At 35.5% G+C, this 18979-nt stretch overlaps 1 protein-coding gene across 1 annotated transcript in view; it reads right to left on the bottom strand.

Moving 5' to 3' along the window:
- GLIS1 (GLIS family zinc finger 1) overlaps positions 1-18979 on the bottom strand; it is a 223983-nt gene that overhangs the window by 120293 nt on the left and 84711 nt on the right. Inside the window, 2 exon segments of the mRNA XM_029283125.1 lie at positions 3054-4143; positions 14246-14441. Of these exon segments, the coding sequence (XP_029138958.1) occupies positions 3054-4143; positions 14246-14441 (1286 nt within the window).

The raw sequence follows: 18979 nt of genomic DNA, 5'->3' as shown, positions 1-18979 counted from the left end.
TGTGGAAACTGCTGTTGGAAGATAATAAAAGGATTAAGTGCCATTTTAGTGGACCATTTACTTTTCAATCAAAATGTCTCATGTATTTCCTGTTCTCAAGTAGCCTGAATTCCAAAATTCCTTTGTCTATTACAGTACATAGTAGCAAAGACTGTCATAAGAAATTAATAATTTTACATAGAAGGGAGCTTTTATGCAAGCAGACAGCAAGCTACTTGTTGCCAGCCTCCCTTGAATCTGTTCAACACACATTTAACCAACAAATGATGTTGATCAGACTGGAAAAATACCCAGTTTCAAATAAAGCAATAATGTTGTTTTTTGTCACTGGAAGCAATCGGGAATGGGAGCATCTTCCAAGAAAAATCATGAGAGTATTTAATTTAGGCTTTCTAATAAACAAAAAAGTCTTATTTTAAATGAAAATTAACATTTGCAAAATGATTCTTCTTTAAATTTGAGGTACTAGACTTACCCTGAAGCCAACAGATGCACAAAAACACAAATAAACCACAATAATACTTCAGTCTGCAAACAAACTCCTTACAAACACTAATTTTTGAAGCAATTTACCCACTGCTTTCTTAGCTTAAGAAAATGACTTTTTAAAATATTTAAAAAAAAATTAAGCCATATTTAAAGAAAATCCATTTTGATCATCTACAATTGTGGTTTACTTTGGAGTGAACTGTAAAAAAACCTTTTAAGTTATTTTAAATATTTAATTTCATCTTTTCTTTTTTGAAATTAAATATATTTTAATAGTCTTCCCCGTAATTCTTCTACAGTTATAAAAATAAACATGACACTGAGTGTTTATTTTGTAATATTACATAAAAACTCAATTCTGATTGGACAAAAGATCCATTCAAATATACTGAACTGACTACAGTACTGACAATTGTTTGTTTATACTGAAGAGTATACTTGAAGTAGCCTAATATAGACCCATAGACTAATGTGCTATTTATAAGCGTCTACAGTCCAATTTACAATTATAAATTCTTCCAGTATTACCCATTATATGAAGTTAACATAATGACATAAAGATTTGTATAACATAATTCATTAGAAAGGTAACATTAAAAAACTGCCACATAATAGGTGCCAAACGTACACTTCGAAAGAACAAATCTACAGCATATTTTATGTTATTGAGTAAATCTAGAGTTCTATTCCACCTTTCACCACTGTAAAAGTCTGAAACTTTGCTTTTAAATTATACTTTTAAAAGAGAGAGGACTGTTTTTATATATCTTTTAAAAGCAACCTCCAATATGGCTACACACACACTGTTGAGTAACCCAAGTATTTCCATAGTTTCAAATTTCTAATTTAGGAATACAGTACAATTATCTTATTAAGACACAATGAAACTGGAGATTTTAATATCTCCCCTGTCTCTACACAAGCTATCTGTGCTGCTTAGTGTTAGTGACAATTCTTGCAATCTTAATGTTTTTCTAAATGCAATAACAACATCTACTGCAGTGGAAAGTTATGTGTACTACTTTATTATGCTTGGATTCTTGTCATGAGTATATAAGCCACATCATTTACCAGTATGACGTCAATGGAAAGATTTAAAGGATGTTATACACATAGGATGGATAAGAAACAAGCAAAATCCCTGTTGTTTAAATATTTCAAAAATATAGCGTTTAGTATATTAGACATCATATTAGTAATAAATTATATAGGAATATTTAGAGTAGAAAAATATAGAGATAAATACTAATACACAAAGAGCATACTGTGTATAAATACAAAGTACAAGCATAGTGAGGAATTATGAACTATTCCATGAGTAGAAGAAACCACATACAGTACTTTAATTATTTGATTTCACTTTCTAATACAATCATCTGCATAATAAACCAGGAATACGAAAAAATAAGACTGTCAGGAATGTCTTCTCATCACAATTAAGACATTATTCCTAACCCTAAGACTTTGCTTCTTAGGAACAGCATTTGGGGAAAATAAATCCAACAACACTACCATATATAAAGTACATCTTAGTTTGAAAAGAATAACTCTCACTCCAAAATCTGACAAGTATTGTACTTAGGGGGGGGTTGTTTTTCCAAAACACACTCAACCACAATCCTGTGAATAAACACCAATTCTTCAAAGTGATCCTTCTTGATGACATTTGGTGCAGTTATTCCTTTGTAAGCAATACAGTTTGGGTTATATTTCACAATTGAGTTTGGAAGCCTGGTCCAATCTTGCTTTGTGGTTACCTACTCTATTAAGAGTTTTATATTATTGCCACTGAACTGCAAATCATTAGTTTTTATTTTAATTTCCCACATAACTAATAATTCAACCAGAGACAATGCTTCTCTCAACATGTTGGCATTATGGTGTAGCTTAGATCTGCCTGATCAGAGAAGAACAGCTATAATAGCTCTCTTCTGAAAACTGTTTTTTATATATATTAAATGAAAGCCATCCTGAAAGTTATATTAGATGCTCAATTTTAGTCATTAATAATAATTACTAGGATTCTCTTTCTTTTCTGCCATCTATCATTTCAAAAGCTTCTGCTCAGCTGGGATACTGTTCAAAAGCAAACTGGAAAAAAAAGCATTAAAATGTGCTCCATGTTTCTTGATTTAAAATATCACCCAAGGCACATTGACTCTCCGCTATGTTTAACTGTTCCAAACTGCTTTGAACATTCTGTTAATTTTTCAGTGGCCTTTTCAAATATAAAACATTTGTATTTAAAAGCTAAATTTGTTGCAGTGGGCAACAAAATACAACATGCCAATATTTATAAACAATACTTATATTATTTTCTCTCAAAAGAACCCAAAATGAAGCATTAACAACGGAACTATAGGGTAATAGCATAATTCTGAGGAAAAGAATATTGTGTAATAAAAAATAGCTGTTTTTAACAGGTAAGATACTGCTTCATAATATCACTATACAAGTTACATAAAAACCCTGTAATTCTATTGGAAGAATATTTTAGAAGACAGAAAAGGGGGGAGGGGGCATCCCAGAGCATTTCCAGTCAAATAAATACATTCTAGACTTACCATACACTTGTTTGGTTTTTCTCCCGAATGAACTCTCATATGGATTAGCAACTTGTAACGAGCATTGAAAGGTTTATACCGGCGAACACAGCCTGCCCAGAAGCAAGTGAAGTCCTCTCCTTTCCTTTGATCAATATGAGTCTTTTCTATGTGCCGAACCAATTCATCTTGCTGATCATAGATAGCACTACAATCAATCCATCGACAGATCTGCTTACCGCCGCTGGCCTCCTGCTCATCACCTTCGCTCATCTGAAGAGACTTGGGAGACATAGAGGCCTGTAAATGTGTTAGTGCCCCTTGAATGTGGCTCTGCTGCTCGTGTAAATGATAAGGTGGTGGCAGCTCTTGGTGATGCTGAAAAAGACTGGAGGCAGAAGTATATTCATCAAGTGGTTCCTGTTTTAAGAAATTCAACTTCTGTTTGCTGTGTAAAATATCTGGCTGAGGAGCAGAAGCCGTATTCATTATAAGGCAGAAGCTTGCATTCTCTCCTGTGTGCTGCATTGGGGAATAGTCACAGTCCCCCCGGATAGTTTCAGAGGAAACAGGGACAAGGCATACCGAAGGGGAAGGAATATGGCAGTGGTTCCCAGATTGCAAGCAGGACTGGGGGCGAGAGGGTTTCTGAGCACTATGGAGAGTGATCTCTCTAGGGGAAGAGGAAACACCAGCTGAATTAGTCCACAGTCCATTCACACAGGTAACCAGCGAGGTCTGTGATGTGCGGATGATAGTTGTAATATCAATCCCATCAGCAGAAGATGGCAGCACAGAGATGCATCTCTTCTTCAGGTTGCTTGCCTGTGGTCGACTTGAATGGTGAGGGCTGTTGAGTGACAAAGAGCCCAGGGAGGGACTATGTTCATTATTAAACAATTGCGATGAAAGTGAATTGGTAAGGCTATTATGGTCAAGATGAAGGCCGCCTGAGCCTTTCAGTTCCATTCCGTCAGTAATCCCTCTGTGTGCAGAAACCTCAGATAGGCCCTTATAATCACCCAAGCACTCCTGTTTTATATGCTGAGTAGTGTGACTTCCATTCATGCACGGAGTGGTAGCATCTGCCGAGTCTTGAAATTGGAGAGGCCTGCAACACAGTTTCATGGATTGTCACTAGGATGCTGAGAATTTAGCATTTTCATGCAAGGTGCAACATCAATTAAGCTTCTAAGAAAGGGCTGGTCTGAATTCTTGTGTATGCTATTTCTCTATTGCAATATCTGCATTTGAGCATTTTGGAATGCTTCCTCATTGGCAATAAAAAAAGAGTGCTATCTCTTGGAAGGTATGAGCAAACTGCACTCATACTAATAAAGTACCACTACAACAGTTTGCAAAATGCATATATTTAACACAATCTATGGATTCAACAGATAATTTAGGCAAAATACAGAGTATTAATTATTTCCAGATCTCTCCAATAGGACAATTTAGTTCGGCTCAAGCAGAAATATCAATAACGCTACATTTATTTTAGGAGTCTGGTATCACCTTATATGATTAACCAATTTTATTAGCCATTTAATAAAGCTGTAAAATTATTGCTGCTCACATCATCAGATTATACAGTGGCTAAACTGGTATAAGATTCAAAGTGAAATGGGGGAAAGAAGACAAAACAGGTTATGCAGATGCAGGTTGCATATGGAACAGATTAAAAGAATCTTATCAATTAATAATTGTAATATATTAAAAACCATTGTGCATATTGAGACCTTCTGAAATTGTCTCTATTTACTATTATAAAAGAGCATTTCTTTATTTTCTCTACTCAGTGACTTATAGCCAATTTCATGGAATACTAGCATTAAGATAATTTATTTAATAAGCTTGCCTGCAGTACAAATACCATTTTAAAGTAGATGGCAGAATTCTTAACTACATGTTTTGATTTGAAGATATATCCATGAATAAATTCATTCTCCCTCTCCCTCTCTCTCTCTATCACACACAAACATACACCATATAATGTCATATGTAAAGTTATATAATAGGTATAAAGAACAGTTTGAGACAGTTTCCAACTTGACCATTCTAATAAATCCCACAAATTCAAAATATCCTCTTAAAAAGATTTAGAATATTTATAATTCACTAGTTTCTTTTGAAAATATCTTAATATTTTATTATTACAATAACTTACATGAACATCTCCTTTTAGTTTAACACTCTAATCTCTGGATAGATGTTCCATGTATTCTTGATATAGAGCTCTAAAATATTAATTTCAGAATTCCCTTGGTTCAAATTTAACTCAAAACATGTCCCTGCTTTTACTTTTAATTCCACATCCTGTGGAATTTCTTTCTTTAAATTTATTTACCAACTTCCAAAACAATTATATATATATATTGATATTGTTCTGCATTTGAACTATTTTTAAATAAAGTTTAGTCATCCCCTGATCTCCATGACTAATTCTCTGCATCTCTTTTTCTCTATGCTATTTTTACACAATAATATGCAGCAATTATTCTTTTATATGCATTTTTTTCTCATCCACAGTCTCTTTTACTTCATTATTCTACCAAGCCTCCTTTTCATACTTCCGGTTAGTAAAATTCCATACTCAGTTTTACTCTGTGAAACTCATCCCACAAATAATAGGACTATGCAAAACCTTCAAGAAAATTTTTAGAATCCACAGGAGTGTGAATAGGCCACCTCTTCTAAATGGCTAAAACATCTACATCTTTTCTGAGGCTTGATTGCTGCTCCTGGAGTGTGGATAAACATCTACTGTACTTTGCATATATTTTTTACAGCAGAGCAAATGGCATGTTTCAGGAGATAGCTAGGAGCATTTTTAAAAGGAAAAAAGATATACCGCATTAATAATTAAAATTTTAAAAAAATGTTCTGAAAACCAAATTCAAAGGATTTACATAGCCATAATAAACAATACAGAAATAGGTCCTTTTAACCTCTTTTTTTTCCAGCCAATAAAAAAGCATCCATAAAAGTACTTTTTTCAGGAGAATATTAGGATAAGCTACTAGTTTCATAATAACTCTTCAGAGATGGGTTCAGTGTAGCTTATTCCAAGATAAGGAGGTAGTTTCTGCATCTATAACTCTGAAGTAGCTTCTTTAAAAAGATAAATATTCCCTCACTTACATTTTTTCTCTTCTGAACACTGCCTTATAATACAGTTTTATATAATTTGTGCTCACGTTACAGGCCAAAACTGGGTAGACTCACTCACAAATCTACCCATTCTGGTACTAGACACTGCTCAAATAAGTAAGAAACTGCCAAAGTCTTACATGAAAACACATTAGACAGCCCTAAATTTTAACTGACAGGCAACTGGCTAAAGTTGTTAATTTACCACTGTGAGGTAGCCTCTGCAAAAGAACATGGTTCCACCAGCAGGAAGAAGATGAATCCTCCATTCTTACAGATTAATGGTTTCAACTGTTTGGGGCATGGGATTTGCTACCACATCATAGTATAAAAAGCATGGTGACTTTGAAAAAAATTGTAATAACATCAAGTTGTGCAACGTTACATCTGGGTAATAAAAATGAAAGGCATATGTACAGAATAATCATAGGCCCTGGCACAGCAATATTACATGTGAAAAGGATCTGGGTGTCCTTTTCAACCACAAGTTAAATATGAACCAGCAATATAATGCAGCTGCTAGAAAAGCAAATGCTACTGCAGAAGCACACAGTCCAGGTTATGAGATGTCATTGTGAATCTATTCTGCCCTAGTCAGATCCCATCTGGAATGCTGTATCCAGTCCTAGGTATCACAGCTGAAAAACAAGAGACAAATTGGAACAAATCCAGACAGTCAACTATCTGGAAATCTAGTCCTGGATATCTGGATATCTTTAGTCTATGGAAGAGAAGACAGAGTGAAGATATGATAGTAGCCTTCAAACTTCTTAAGAGCTATCACAACAGAAGAAGTGGACTTTCTATCGCCCGATATCAAATTCAGAACCAATGTCAAAACTGCAAAGAAAAGGTTCATGCCAGACATCAAGAAATATGTCTTATGAGGAAATGTCATTTGGTGAAACAGGCTATTAAATAAATGGTGAGTTTTCCTTTGTTCGGGGTCCTCAAATGGGGCCTACCTAGTCATCTCTTATAAATGCTCTAGTGCAGAGAAAGGGAACAATGGCCCTTTTATGACTTGTGGACTTAAACTCCCAGAATTCCTGAGCCAGCCTTGCTGTCTCAGGAATTCTTGGAATTGAAGCACGCAAGTCATAAAAGAGCCATGGTTCCCCACCTCTGCTCTAGTGGATCCTACATTAAGTAAAATGTAGATAGATTTAGATCAGTGTTTTTTCAAACTTCATGACATTAAGATGTGTAGACCTCAACTCCCGCTGGCTGGAGAATTCTGGGAGTTGAGGTCCACACATTTTAAGTTGCCAAGTTTGAAAAACACTGGTTTGGATAATTCCTTAAGACCCCTTCTAACCCTATGATTATATGATACAAACCCAGACACGTTTTGTGAGAGATTATGGGGAGGCAGGGAAAAGAAATAAACAAATAAGTGTTAAAGGTGAGCCTACTGATGATTTATCTCATAACAGCAACTCAGTCAGGGTGGCAAAAACCTCGGAAGAAGCCTTTCAAGTCATTCAAAGAGACTCTACCTAAATGATTGCATGAGGATGGAGAATTCCAAGATTCCAAGATTCTGTATGATTACCCCCCTCTCCAGACTAGTATCAAAGATACCTTACTGAAATGTGTATAATTCTTGCTTCCTTGATCTTGCCCCAGCTTTGGTACTAGTGAACCTTACCTAGAAGTCTTATAATTCCAGCTAGAGAAACAATAAAGATCTTCAAACTGTTTGATTTGAGAACATAAATTTCCTAGATTAATCAAAACTTCTGAACATCATATTTGGCAACACGCCAGTAATTCTTGATTTACAACCACAATTGAGTTCAAAATATCCATTTCTAAGCAAGACAGTTAAATGAATTTTGCCCCATTTTACAACCTTTCTTGCCACCTGTTAAGTTGCAGTTGTTAACTTAGTAACTGTTGTTAATTGAACATGACTTCCACATTGACTTTGCTTCTCAGAAGGTGGCAAACAGTGATCACATGACTAGGGACACTGCAACCGTAATAAATGTGAGTCAGTTACCGAGTGTCTGAATTTTGATCACATGACCATGGGGATGTTGCAATGTTCGTAAGTATGAAAAAACAGTCATAAGTCACTTTTCCCCAAGCTGTTGTAATTTTGAGCAGTCACTAAAAAAAATGTTTATAAGTTGAGGACTACCTGTACTGAAGCAGAACCACACTTTTGAAATCTATTAGATGAACTTGGGTAGAAAAAGAAAATAAACAGTGATATCTGGAATACTATTCTTAAATTCAGAAGGAATGAGAAAAGGTAAAGGTTTTGAGCACATTAGGAAAAATAGATGATTTTGTTAGTAACATCCAACTGTTTTGCTGGCTACAATATACACCAATTTTTTTTTAGGTTTTGCCTTGTTATTCTAGAGTTCAGAGATAAATAATAGAAATTTCCAGGAATGGTCAATAGAAATTTCCAGGAATGTTCAAACAAGCACAGCAAAGTATATTTATAATATATTCAAATTATTTCATTTTTTCTTCTCTATTGCCAATCTTAAATTCTAAATGAGTTATTTGTTTATTTAAGGGATACTGACAACAACCATGTATGTTTGTTTTTAACCTCAGACAGGACATTTTCTTGAATTTATTTGTAAAGTAATTATACACTAAATTTTTAAGAATACACCTTCCCCCCCAAAATAGCTGGTAACAAGCATTAACACAACTTCATTATTTTTTCATTTGTAATGGCTTTTGGCTTGAAGCTAAAAATTGCCAGCCAAAAATTCTGGTAGCACTCTTTACTAACAAGCACTGGTGAATTCTACACTCTGAAAATTCAAGCTAAAAAGACAATGCTAAAAGATAGAGCGCTCTACCCTACTAAATACTAAAAAAGCATGTTTAAAGCAGAGATAGTAGACAAGCAAAGATGCTGATGCCTTTATGGCATCACTATAAATATGGTCCCTGCAGCTCAGAGGTCCCCAACCTTTTGGGCACCAGGGACCGGTGCCATGGAGAAAGGTTTTTCCGCAGACCAGAAGGGGTGTGGTTTTGAATACTGCCTGCATCCTGAGGATGGAGTTCTGCTTGTTTGTGCGGCCCGCTTGATGGGATGCTGTGGACCAGTGCTGGTCCACGGACCAGCGGTTGGGGACCCCTGCTGTAGCTCATTCCATTTTAGATAGATTTCAAATCCTAGGATATAGGCTAAGGAAAACAGCTTTAACATAAGGCAATGTGGAAGATGATGGACAATGTCAACATTTTCCTCTCCTTCCTCTATTCTAGATGAAATTTACTATGGTTGTGCAGTGCTTATGACTCCAAGGCAAAAAGATGCTTTAGAGGCATCAGTTTGCAGCTCCTTTTAAAGCAGTTACATTTTTTTCCAGGATCATTCAGTTGCCCTCTGAGTCTCTTTTTGCCTTTGAATCCAAAGCACTATGCAGCCCTAAAGTTTACTATTTAAGAGTCATTTGGCAAAAACAAATTGAAAGCCCTGGATCAGCTACTATTAGATGAGGTTTCAAGGTATTTTACACAATTGAAGTCCACTTAACATTTTTCTTCGACTGACTTAAATTTGTTGCAGATTTGGTTTCATCTTAGCATATACAGCATAAGAATATTTTCAAACACATATGCAGTGTTGGATTTCATAGGGTAGGAAGTGTCAAGCAGGCTGAAAGAAATAATGGGACAAACTGACAGATGGAAGCAACAAGTACAATGTAAAAATGATGAATGCATTTGTCTTATTCCTTATAATTGGGAGAATGCTCCATTTGCTAGGAATTGTAGGGAGATAGTACACAAAAACTGTGCTTACAATATTATTGAAAAGCATTGGTAGTATTGACAGTGTTATATAATCCTAGTAATATATTGCTGCAGGGAGATAACCTAGAGTATTTTTATATGCTTAAGATTTTGATTAATCAATCATCAATGAAAAGTCTAAACAGAACAAATTATATTAAACAGGCATTAAACACAAGGATATTAGTGTGTTCCATGGATCCATATTAGAAAAAAAGGTAGTAGTTTCAGCACTAGACAGTGTTTATTAGAAGTTTTGCCAAGCCACAACCATATTACCAGCATTATCTAGCAATGCTGGGTTCAGTCATGTTTCCGGAAGCTTTCTAAAATTCTAAACACAATTGATGAAATTAGGCTGAAATTACAAGCATAGATCACAAGTTACATCTTGAATTTCACTTTTTGAAGTCTGGTTTGTCAACTAATCACACTGTGAACATTATACAGCTAGTCCTCAACTTACAACAGTTCATTTAGTGACTGTTCGAAGTTACAATAGCACTGAACAAAGTGACTTATGATCGTTTTTCACACTTACGACTGCTGCAGGATCCCCTTGGTCACATGATCAAAATTCAGAAGCTTGGTAACCGATTCATATTTATGATGGTCGCAGTGTCCCATGGTCATACGATCACCTTTTATGACCTTCTGACAAGCAAAGTCAACGGGGAAGCCAGATTCACTTAAAAACTATGTTATTAACTTAACAACTGCAATGATTCGCTTAACAACTGTGACAAGAAAGGTCGTAAAATGAGGCAAAACTAACTTAAATGTTTCTCTTAGCAACATAAATTTTGGGCTCAACTGTGTTGTAACTACTGTAAACCTGTAGTCTGAATTAAACTTGGAAGAAATATGATATGCTCTTCTTTTAATATAACTATGATCTATAATGACAAATTTCTGTTGACCAGAAGCCAAATTAATTTGCAGAAACCCAAGCAGTCTCTTTCAGCTTGCAATGGGGGCATTCCTTGAGAAACCTACCATAATAACTTGGGCTTCCTTATCAAACAGTCACTTGCTTTGAAGGATTGAATACTGTGATAAGTAAGGAAACTATTACAAAGTGTACAACTTGTTTGTGCTATGAAAGATAAGGCGTAACCACTTCGACTGCTGAAGCAAGAGAGAGGGGGGGAAGGAGGGAGGGAGGAAGCGGGAGAGAAGGAGACATAGAGATATAAATTTATATGGAACCTGTGATGCCAAAAGCAGGCAAACTAATGACGAGATCAGCAAACTGATATACATTCACTATTCAGTTACTGAGAAAATGGCAAAACTACAGAACCTAGGGCAGGTTTCAGGAATAAAAGGAATTATTTCAGTCACCTGCTGCTTTATATCACAATAGCATCTCTTTCATGTTCTGTGGCATATAATCCTGTGTTGTTCTGGGAATCTTCTCTGAAACAGAGTTGTAAGGAGTTCATATTTCATAAGGGACTACTATGATCTCCTGAATACAGACATCTGTCATTTCCTCATTATGGATTTTTGAAAAAGCTCCTGAAAAGATCTAAGCCGGGTCTTCTCTTCCTCCTTTTGTTTGCTCCAACCCCAATTATCTTTGCATCATAATTGTCGTCAATGACAGAATAAAACCAGCTTGTTAATAGTAAGCACCATGTGGATTCCTAACAAGGTCAAGATGGCGTTAACATATATAATAAAATTAAAAACAGCAAAGCTTCCATGACTGAATTGAAATCCTTGCTGTCTCATGCTGGGACTGTAAAAACTGGGATTAGACAGTATTCCAAATAAAAGCTGAAGTTTTGAAGGGCTTTTGTCTACTACTGTTCAAATGTTCAAAGAAGCAAAATATTTCAAGATTTGGTTAAAAAAAAAAGGCTTGGTGTTTATCAATCACTCTCAGCAAAAGAAGGGTATCTGTCAGTGGACAGACAGAACGCCATTTGCCTCACAGTCTTCAGCATGGCCACAAAAACTGGTCTAAAGAGAGGAGGGAATCCTCCAAATTAGATTTGGAGGCCACGAGCTATAGAATATGAAGGCCATATCTTACATGGGATTTATAAACATGATAAATACTGGAAGTATATTTTTTATTTGTAGCAAATTTCTTCTTCAGTAGAAATTAACTATCTACTGAGGAAGCAACTTAACTGAAAACTTGATAAAATGCTATTTTACAACACTAGATTTAAAAGGGATGTTTCAATTTCTTAAACAAAATAGGCCTGGGAATAAATCTGTCACTGATGTAATCAGATGAAAATGATAAAATCAGTTAATCAATATTCACAAAAATGTTGAAGTTTATAGTTCTTTGTTTTTATCAATAAAATGCTCCTTCTGTAGATGTGTGTGACCATCTTGCAGATTTTGACCCACCTGCTCCACAATTACTACTTTATATACAGAATCGAATAATAGGCAAAATAATTGGGGATCGCTATACAAAAATAGGATTTTATAGTACAGTAATTTGAAGTGCACTTATTCTGCTGAGTAATTAATTATAAAGAGATAGTTATACTCAAACAACGTAAACAAACCTTGCCAATTCTGATTTCCAAAAGTACATCTGCCATTATCTCCCAAGGAAGGATATTTTTTTATCCAGCTACATTTTATAGAAATTAAACACTTTGATGGCTTTTATTCCTTGTTTTAAAAGCACTAATATCCTATTAACAAGACTCTATATTATTGTATCATCTTACAGAAAATACTGCTCTACCCTCTTTCCTTTCATGTTGTAGCTTGGAAATATCTACTTTCTGGTACTTGAAACCAAGCCTCTGATCCATTTTAAACTCAAGTAGATGATTTATTTTAACCTGGATTACAAACACAATTTCTTTCTCCTCATTCACCAGAGTGCATGGAAAAGGTTAGAGATCAATTTGAATACACAGAAATCGTGGTCTGTAAAAGCAGTACTCAACTCTGGAGAAAAATGTGAAAGATATTCTAACTCCCCTCATAAAGCTCAAGAGACCCAACATATACAGTATTATACTACATAAAGATGGCAAAGTTGAAAGAGACAGATTTTTTTTTAACTCTGTTTAAATTACTATCTTAGTGATTAGCCAATATTAATTTGGCTTTAGGAAACCACACCAATGGAGGAAATTAATTAACTTGAGATACCATGGCATTGTTCAGATACAGGAAGGACCATTGCTAAAACACAGCAGAACTGTTTTCCAGAATTAAAGCCCTAAATTAGTTTATATAAATCAAAAGAAATGGCAATGTGCCACAATTTATTTAACCATGGTTCATGGAATATGTCAAAATGACTGCCTTCACAAAACACAATAAGCCAAAACCAAATATGGTTTAGTTGCTACCTGATACCCATCTGCCCTGGGCAGAGGTTTGGACTTGTAAAGACCTCCAAGATCCCTTCAAGCTGTATGATTCTATAATTCTATGTTAATAGAGAAGATTGTCCTAAGAGAACAGATACAGTCCTTTGCCATATAAAATTCCCTGATGGAGCATTCCTTATATCATGGCATCTCTAATTCAAAATTCCTAATTAAAGTAGGTGGGTTACTACATTAATTAGGAATTTTGAATTAGAAGTGCCATGAGAAGGGATGCTCCATCAGGAATTTTTATTTGACAAAGGACTAAATCTGTTCTCTTCAAAGTGCATGAGGTCGTTCTTGAATAACTACTCATTCAGTGACTGTTCAAAGTTACAAGGGTGCTGAACAAGGGGAACTTATGACTGTCATATGATCGCAATTTGGGTGCTCAACAACTGGCCCATAATTATGACAGTTGCGGCATCCTGCAGCCACCATTTGCAACCTTCACTGTTGGCTTCCGACAGACAATGTCAATGGAGAAGCTAGCAGGAGGTTGCAAATGGTGCTCATGTGACCACAGGATATCGCAATTGCGTGGAATTCACATAACCACCACAAGTGAGATTGCCACAGCTGCCATCATGTCGGCACAATCACATGAAGTTCTGCATTACAATCACATTGTTGAACAACAGAATTGCAGGTCCCATAGTTAAGCAAGGACTATTTTTTGGGGGGGACTATAGCTAGAGGACTAAACAGTTCTCTTTAGGTATTTTCTTTTTGGACTGTAGCTAAATCATCAATGTTCTTCTGTTAAAATATAACCCAGGAGGTGCACTTGAGGTATAAGGTGTCACTGTAACAAACTGAAAAGCTGGTGAAGGGACGATATGCAAATATGGAACCATATTCAGTGGGGAACGGATACAACTTCAAAAATGCTTGTGTGTGTAGGATAAACAAAGCTGAAAACAATACCTGGTATCTGCGCAAGACATGTTCAGCTGACTAACTTGGAGGAGTCTTTCACACGGCAACAGGTGTTCTCGGGCAAATGAGTTTCCTGAGTGGGAAAGCAGGTTCTGTCTACACACAGGCCCCAAACTATTTGCCATCTCCATGTCCACCACGTTATTCTCAGAGATCAAATTATAATGGCTGTAACCACCATTCACTGTTAAAAGAAGGAGAAGTGAAAGAGAAAAATAAGTATGAACTCTTCACTAAAAGAGCTAAAGTATCTCTCATTGTTTCCCCTGGACCATATTACACCTGCTTTTGACAACCGGTTTCATGAAATCAGGAGACAAAACAAAAGATTCAGATTAATCATGATTCAGTTCCAAAAGAACCATCTACCCCAGTGGTGGCGAACCTATGGCACAGGTGCCAGAAGCGGCACTCGGAGCCCTCTCTGTGGGCACACATGCCGTTGCTCCAGCCTTGCCTCCCCCTGCGACCCCCTCCTCTTCAGCAGCCCCCCTGAAGGAGAGTCGCCCTCGAGCGTGGCCCACATGGAGCAGCGCAGCCAAGGACATGGCAGCCAGGCAGCATAGACAAGACTCTGCCCTCACACCCATCATGCAGTTGATACTGCAGGGCGCGGGCAGAGAGTGTGGCCGCCATAGCGGCCTGGGCGATCTGCAGTGGGCCATGGAGGCAGTGAGTGATCCTGTGGGCAGGCGGGGCAGGGGATGGGGGGCAGAGTGGGGGCGGGGCAGGGGAGTAGAATAGGGGCGGGGCCAGTTTTTGGGCACTCGGTCTCTAGAAAGTTCGCCATCACTGATCTACCCTGACTGATTATTATTGATTTTCCCAGATAGTATTAACAGTTTTAACAGGATTCTTTTCAAAAGGAATTAGCACACAACTCTGCACCAATGTTTTCTTTTTTTTTATTTTGAACTCTGCTTTTTTTCCCCAGACAACTAACAGTAAAAATTAAAAGCACAGACATCTCGTGAAAACAATCCAAATCAAGTATCAATTAATGCAATATAAAAAAGCCTACTGAAATAGAAAATCTTGATTCCTTTCCTAAATTAGTAAGAATAAAGATTGAAAGAAATTCCCTATGTCTAAAATTCTCTGTCCTTTGGGCCCAACAAACCAACCTCAGAAAGTGAAAGCTATCTCTATGGTTCTTGCATAGAAGAAAAGAGGGTTGAAAGCTCAAATCCGGAAAAAGTATTTTAGAATTTCACTTGCTACCCAATGTACTCTGCACAGGATCTAAAGATGATGATGATTTTAGAATCTGACAACTATCCCTCTTTATTAGTAGCTAATATTTGTTTGTTTGTTAAATTTACTTCCCGCCAATCTTACCATGGGGCTACTCTAGTCAGCTTACTATAATAAAAAGGAAGAAAAATGAAATCAATGTCAACAGAAGTAAAATAATAGAAAATAAAAATAAAATAAAATATTGTCTTCTCACCTACATGTTAGTTTATTAGACTCCAATAATGAAAAAAACTGACCAAAAAGACAAGCCATATTTTTAAAAAGTATTTCAATATATTTAGTTTATACCAATATTAATTAGAAGAAAACTAATTAAGAAAAAAAGAAAGTCAACTTAAAATACTTTCTGACTTAAACAAGAATGTTATTTGTTTCCAGGTTAATAATAATAAGTTTCTTAATCACAGCTACAAATGACATGGGGAATTGTACAGCTTTGGAGCTAAGTTCTTTTTTTAAAAGTTTCAAGAGAGCAGCTTTTAAATTATATACTAACTAAAGTGCACTAACACATAAATCAATATTTATTATAGGCATAGACTAGCACAATAACAGACAGAAAAGAATTCTATTCCAATATCTGATTCTATTTGAAGAAAATCATAGTAATTTCTAATTTTATATTAATGTTAGGTTTTATACATTAGCAAAATCAAATAGATCTTTTCAATATCCATCTAAATAGAATTTATGTTTGTATATTCTAGACTAGTTATATTCTATTGGAGTAACTAGAGTAATTTACTTTTTTTGCTTAAATAACTTTATTAGATTTTCAAATAAAAACTAACACAAACTAATAATTAAAATAAAAAAAGAATAAAGAATGAAAAGTAAAGCCGAAAGTGCAGAAACAAAAAGAAATACAAGGAAATGACTTCTAATTTTCTTTTACAGTAGACATTACCATAACTTTCATTTTGCTATTGTCTACCATTTGTTATAATCAACAAATCCACCTCATATTTTCATTTTTTTCTGTTTCATGATAAAAATCTAAAAGGGTTTCCAAGGAACCTTAAAATCAACCAATGTCTTTTCTCTAATCAAAACTGTCAATATTGCTATCTCAGTCAGCTCCTTTAACTCAATATTCACTCTTCCATTGTGGATAGTGTCACATCTTTCCATCGTTGTGCATATAAAAGTCTCACCCCTGTTGTTATATACAAAAACAAGGTTCTGTGAGTATTTTTCCAACTGTTTGCCCAGCAGTCCCAAAAGGAATATCTCTGGTGTCAACTGTATGCTGTATTAAACTTTAAGATCTTCTAAGTTAATATACGTATTTGAATCCAAAATTTTAGCTGTTCTATTTGTCCATTAGGAATGATAACGTTCCATCTTGTTGTTCACATTTCCAATATACATGTTGTCTAAGATGTAGAAATGTACTTAATGTGAATAAATTACCCCCTTCATATATTCACACAGTACTGAAAGATTACTGTGACTTTGCATTTTCAGTCCCATTATTGATTCTGAAATCTGATTTTATCACTGCTAATATACTATAGCTTCCTAGGGATGTAGTGTCTAATTTTTGATTAAATCTAATCAATTTTGAACCAAATTTATATCACCTGTTCCTATGAGCAAGACTGCTGCAGAATGACTGCAACCATTAGCTTCATCGTGTAATTTTAATTCAAGAAAGTAAAACACTGTTGGCCCTACTGGCAACTAAGAATATAACGAAGTTATTGAATAAATAGTTACAACTAGCTAGCTTTCACATTTAAAGGAAAGGTACTAACAATCTCTCATGCAAAAAAATGTGAGTCTGGATAAATAAATCCAATCAACTCACAACAGGATAAATGCAGGGGACTTTCAGATTCCTAAAAAATGTTCTCAGTGTTGCAATGTAGATTACTGTCATCAGATCTGCCCTCTGACTGGTATTCTTCCACTTATAATTATTACCCTCTCTGATGTGATGAAGTGAAGCCATTACTTTGTATTTCATTCTCTTTCTGTTTCAACACTACCTTCTGATTCCTTATTTGTAGAAACAGTTCTTTCTATTCCTGGGTCTGTCTTCAAATTAAAATGGCTAATGGTAGTGTTTCAAGATAGTCTTCAACTTATGACCGGTCACTTAACAACCAGTCAAAGTTATGATAGACCTCCCTGGGGGATACTTATGATCCACATTCAAAGTTCATGGGGTCACATGATCATATTTCAATGCAGTCAGCAACTACAAGCATTTATAACCATTTGCAGTGCCCCACAGTTATGTGACCACATACTTAATGAAAAGAAGGATATGGGGTAACATAATAGCAGTGTTCCAATATCTCAGGGGCTACCAAAAAGAAGAGGGAGTCAAGCTATTCTCCTGAAGGCAGGACAAAAAGCAATGGATGGAAACTAATCAAGGAGAGAAGCAACTGAGAAACTAAGAAGAAGTTTCCAGACAGTGAGAACAATTAAATCAGTAGAACAACTTGCCTCCAGAAGTTGTGAATGCTCCAACACTGGATGTTTTTAAGAGATTGGACAACCATTTGTCTGAAACGGTATAGGATTTCCTGCCTGAGCAGGGGGTTGGACTAGAAAACCTCCAAGATCCCTTCCAATTTTCTTATTCTGTATTCTATTCTATAGTTTTGCTGAAAATCAGCTTTACTTAACAGCCGCTGCATTTGCATTTGCTATAAAAAAAAGTTTGTAAAATCAGGTTGTCACATGGATGACCCAACTGATGACCATCACGACATATGATTAGAAAGGGCAGGTTCCGTTGCAACTGTAATTCAAGGACTATCTATACTTTTTTCTAAATATATGTAGTAAATTAAGTAAAATGTTTTTTTATTATTTTTAGACAATAATTTCTTTGTTGTACATATAAATGTACTACTAGAGATAGATACTCAAACTCAAAATTCATTGTACTGTATTAAATTTAAAACCAATTAAATATGCTCAAAGTCTACCCAGTTCCCTAATTATATAACATGTAAATTAGCATGATTTTAACAATATTACAAAATGGATTATACCCTGGGTTTAAGACCCTCAATTTCGCCAAAATTAAATGAAAACAGCTATCCAATAAATGTGCCAAAGTACAAAAAAATTCACCAATGGAACTTTACAGTGAAATTGCAAAGGCTGGCTGGAAAGGGCAACCAACTCAAACAGAGTTTGTATTTCAGGAATTTACCCAATTAGGAACAATGAACAAATAGTGGTAATGACACTTAAAACTAATGACTCACATTCCAAACAAAGATGGGTTTAAAATATTTGCCTAACACACTGAACTATCCCTAGAGGCTTTGTGGCTTTTGTGACATCTGCCAAATTAAGTCATTTGCTTACTCTTACTATTTTGAGACATCATAACACAATGCACCTACATGTCTAAAGATAACTACTTTCTAACTGGCAGCTACTAGTGAGGCATCCTTTCAGAACAAGGCATTACATGAGTCTGATTTGAAATAAATTAAA

This window comes from Protobothrops mucrosquamatus, unplaced genomic scaffold (genome assembly GCF_001527695.2).
Source record: "Protobothrops mucrosquamatus isolate PMUCROS unplaced genomic scaffold, P.Mucros_1.0 scaffold24, whole genome shotgun sequence".
Lineage (NCBI taxonomy): Eukaryota > Metazoa > Chordata > Lepidosauria > Squamata > Viperidae > Protobothrops > Protobothrops mucrosquamatus.
Note: the sequence above shows the minus strand (reverse complement) of the source record. Positions and strands in the feature narration are given on the sequence as shown.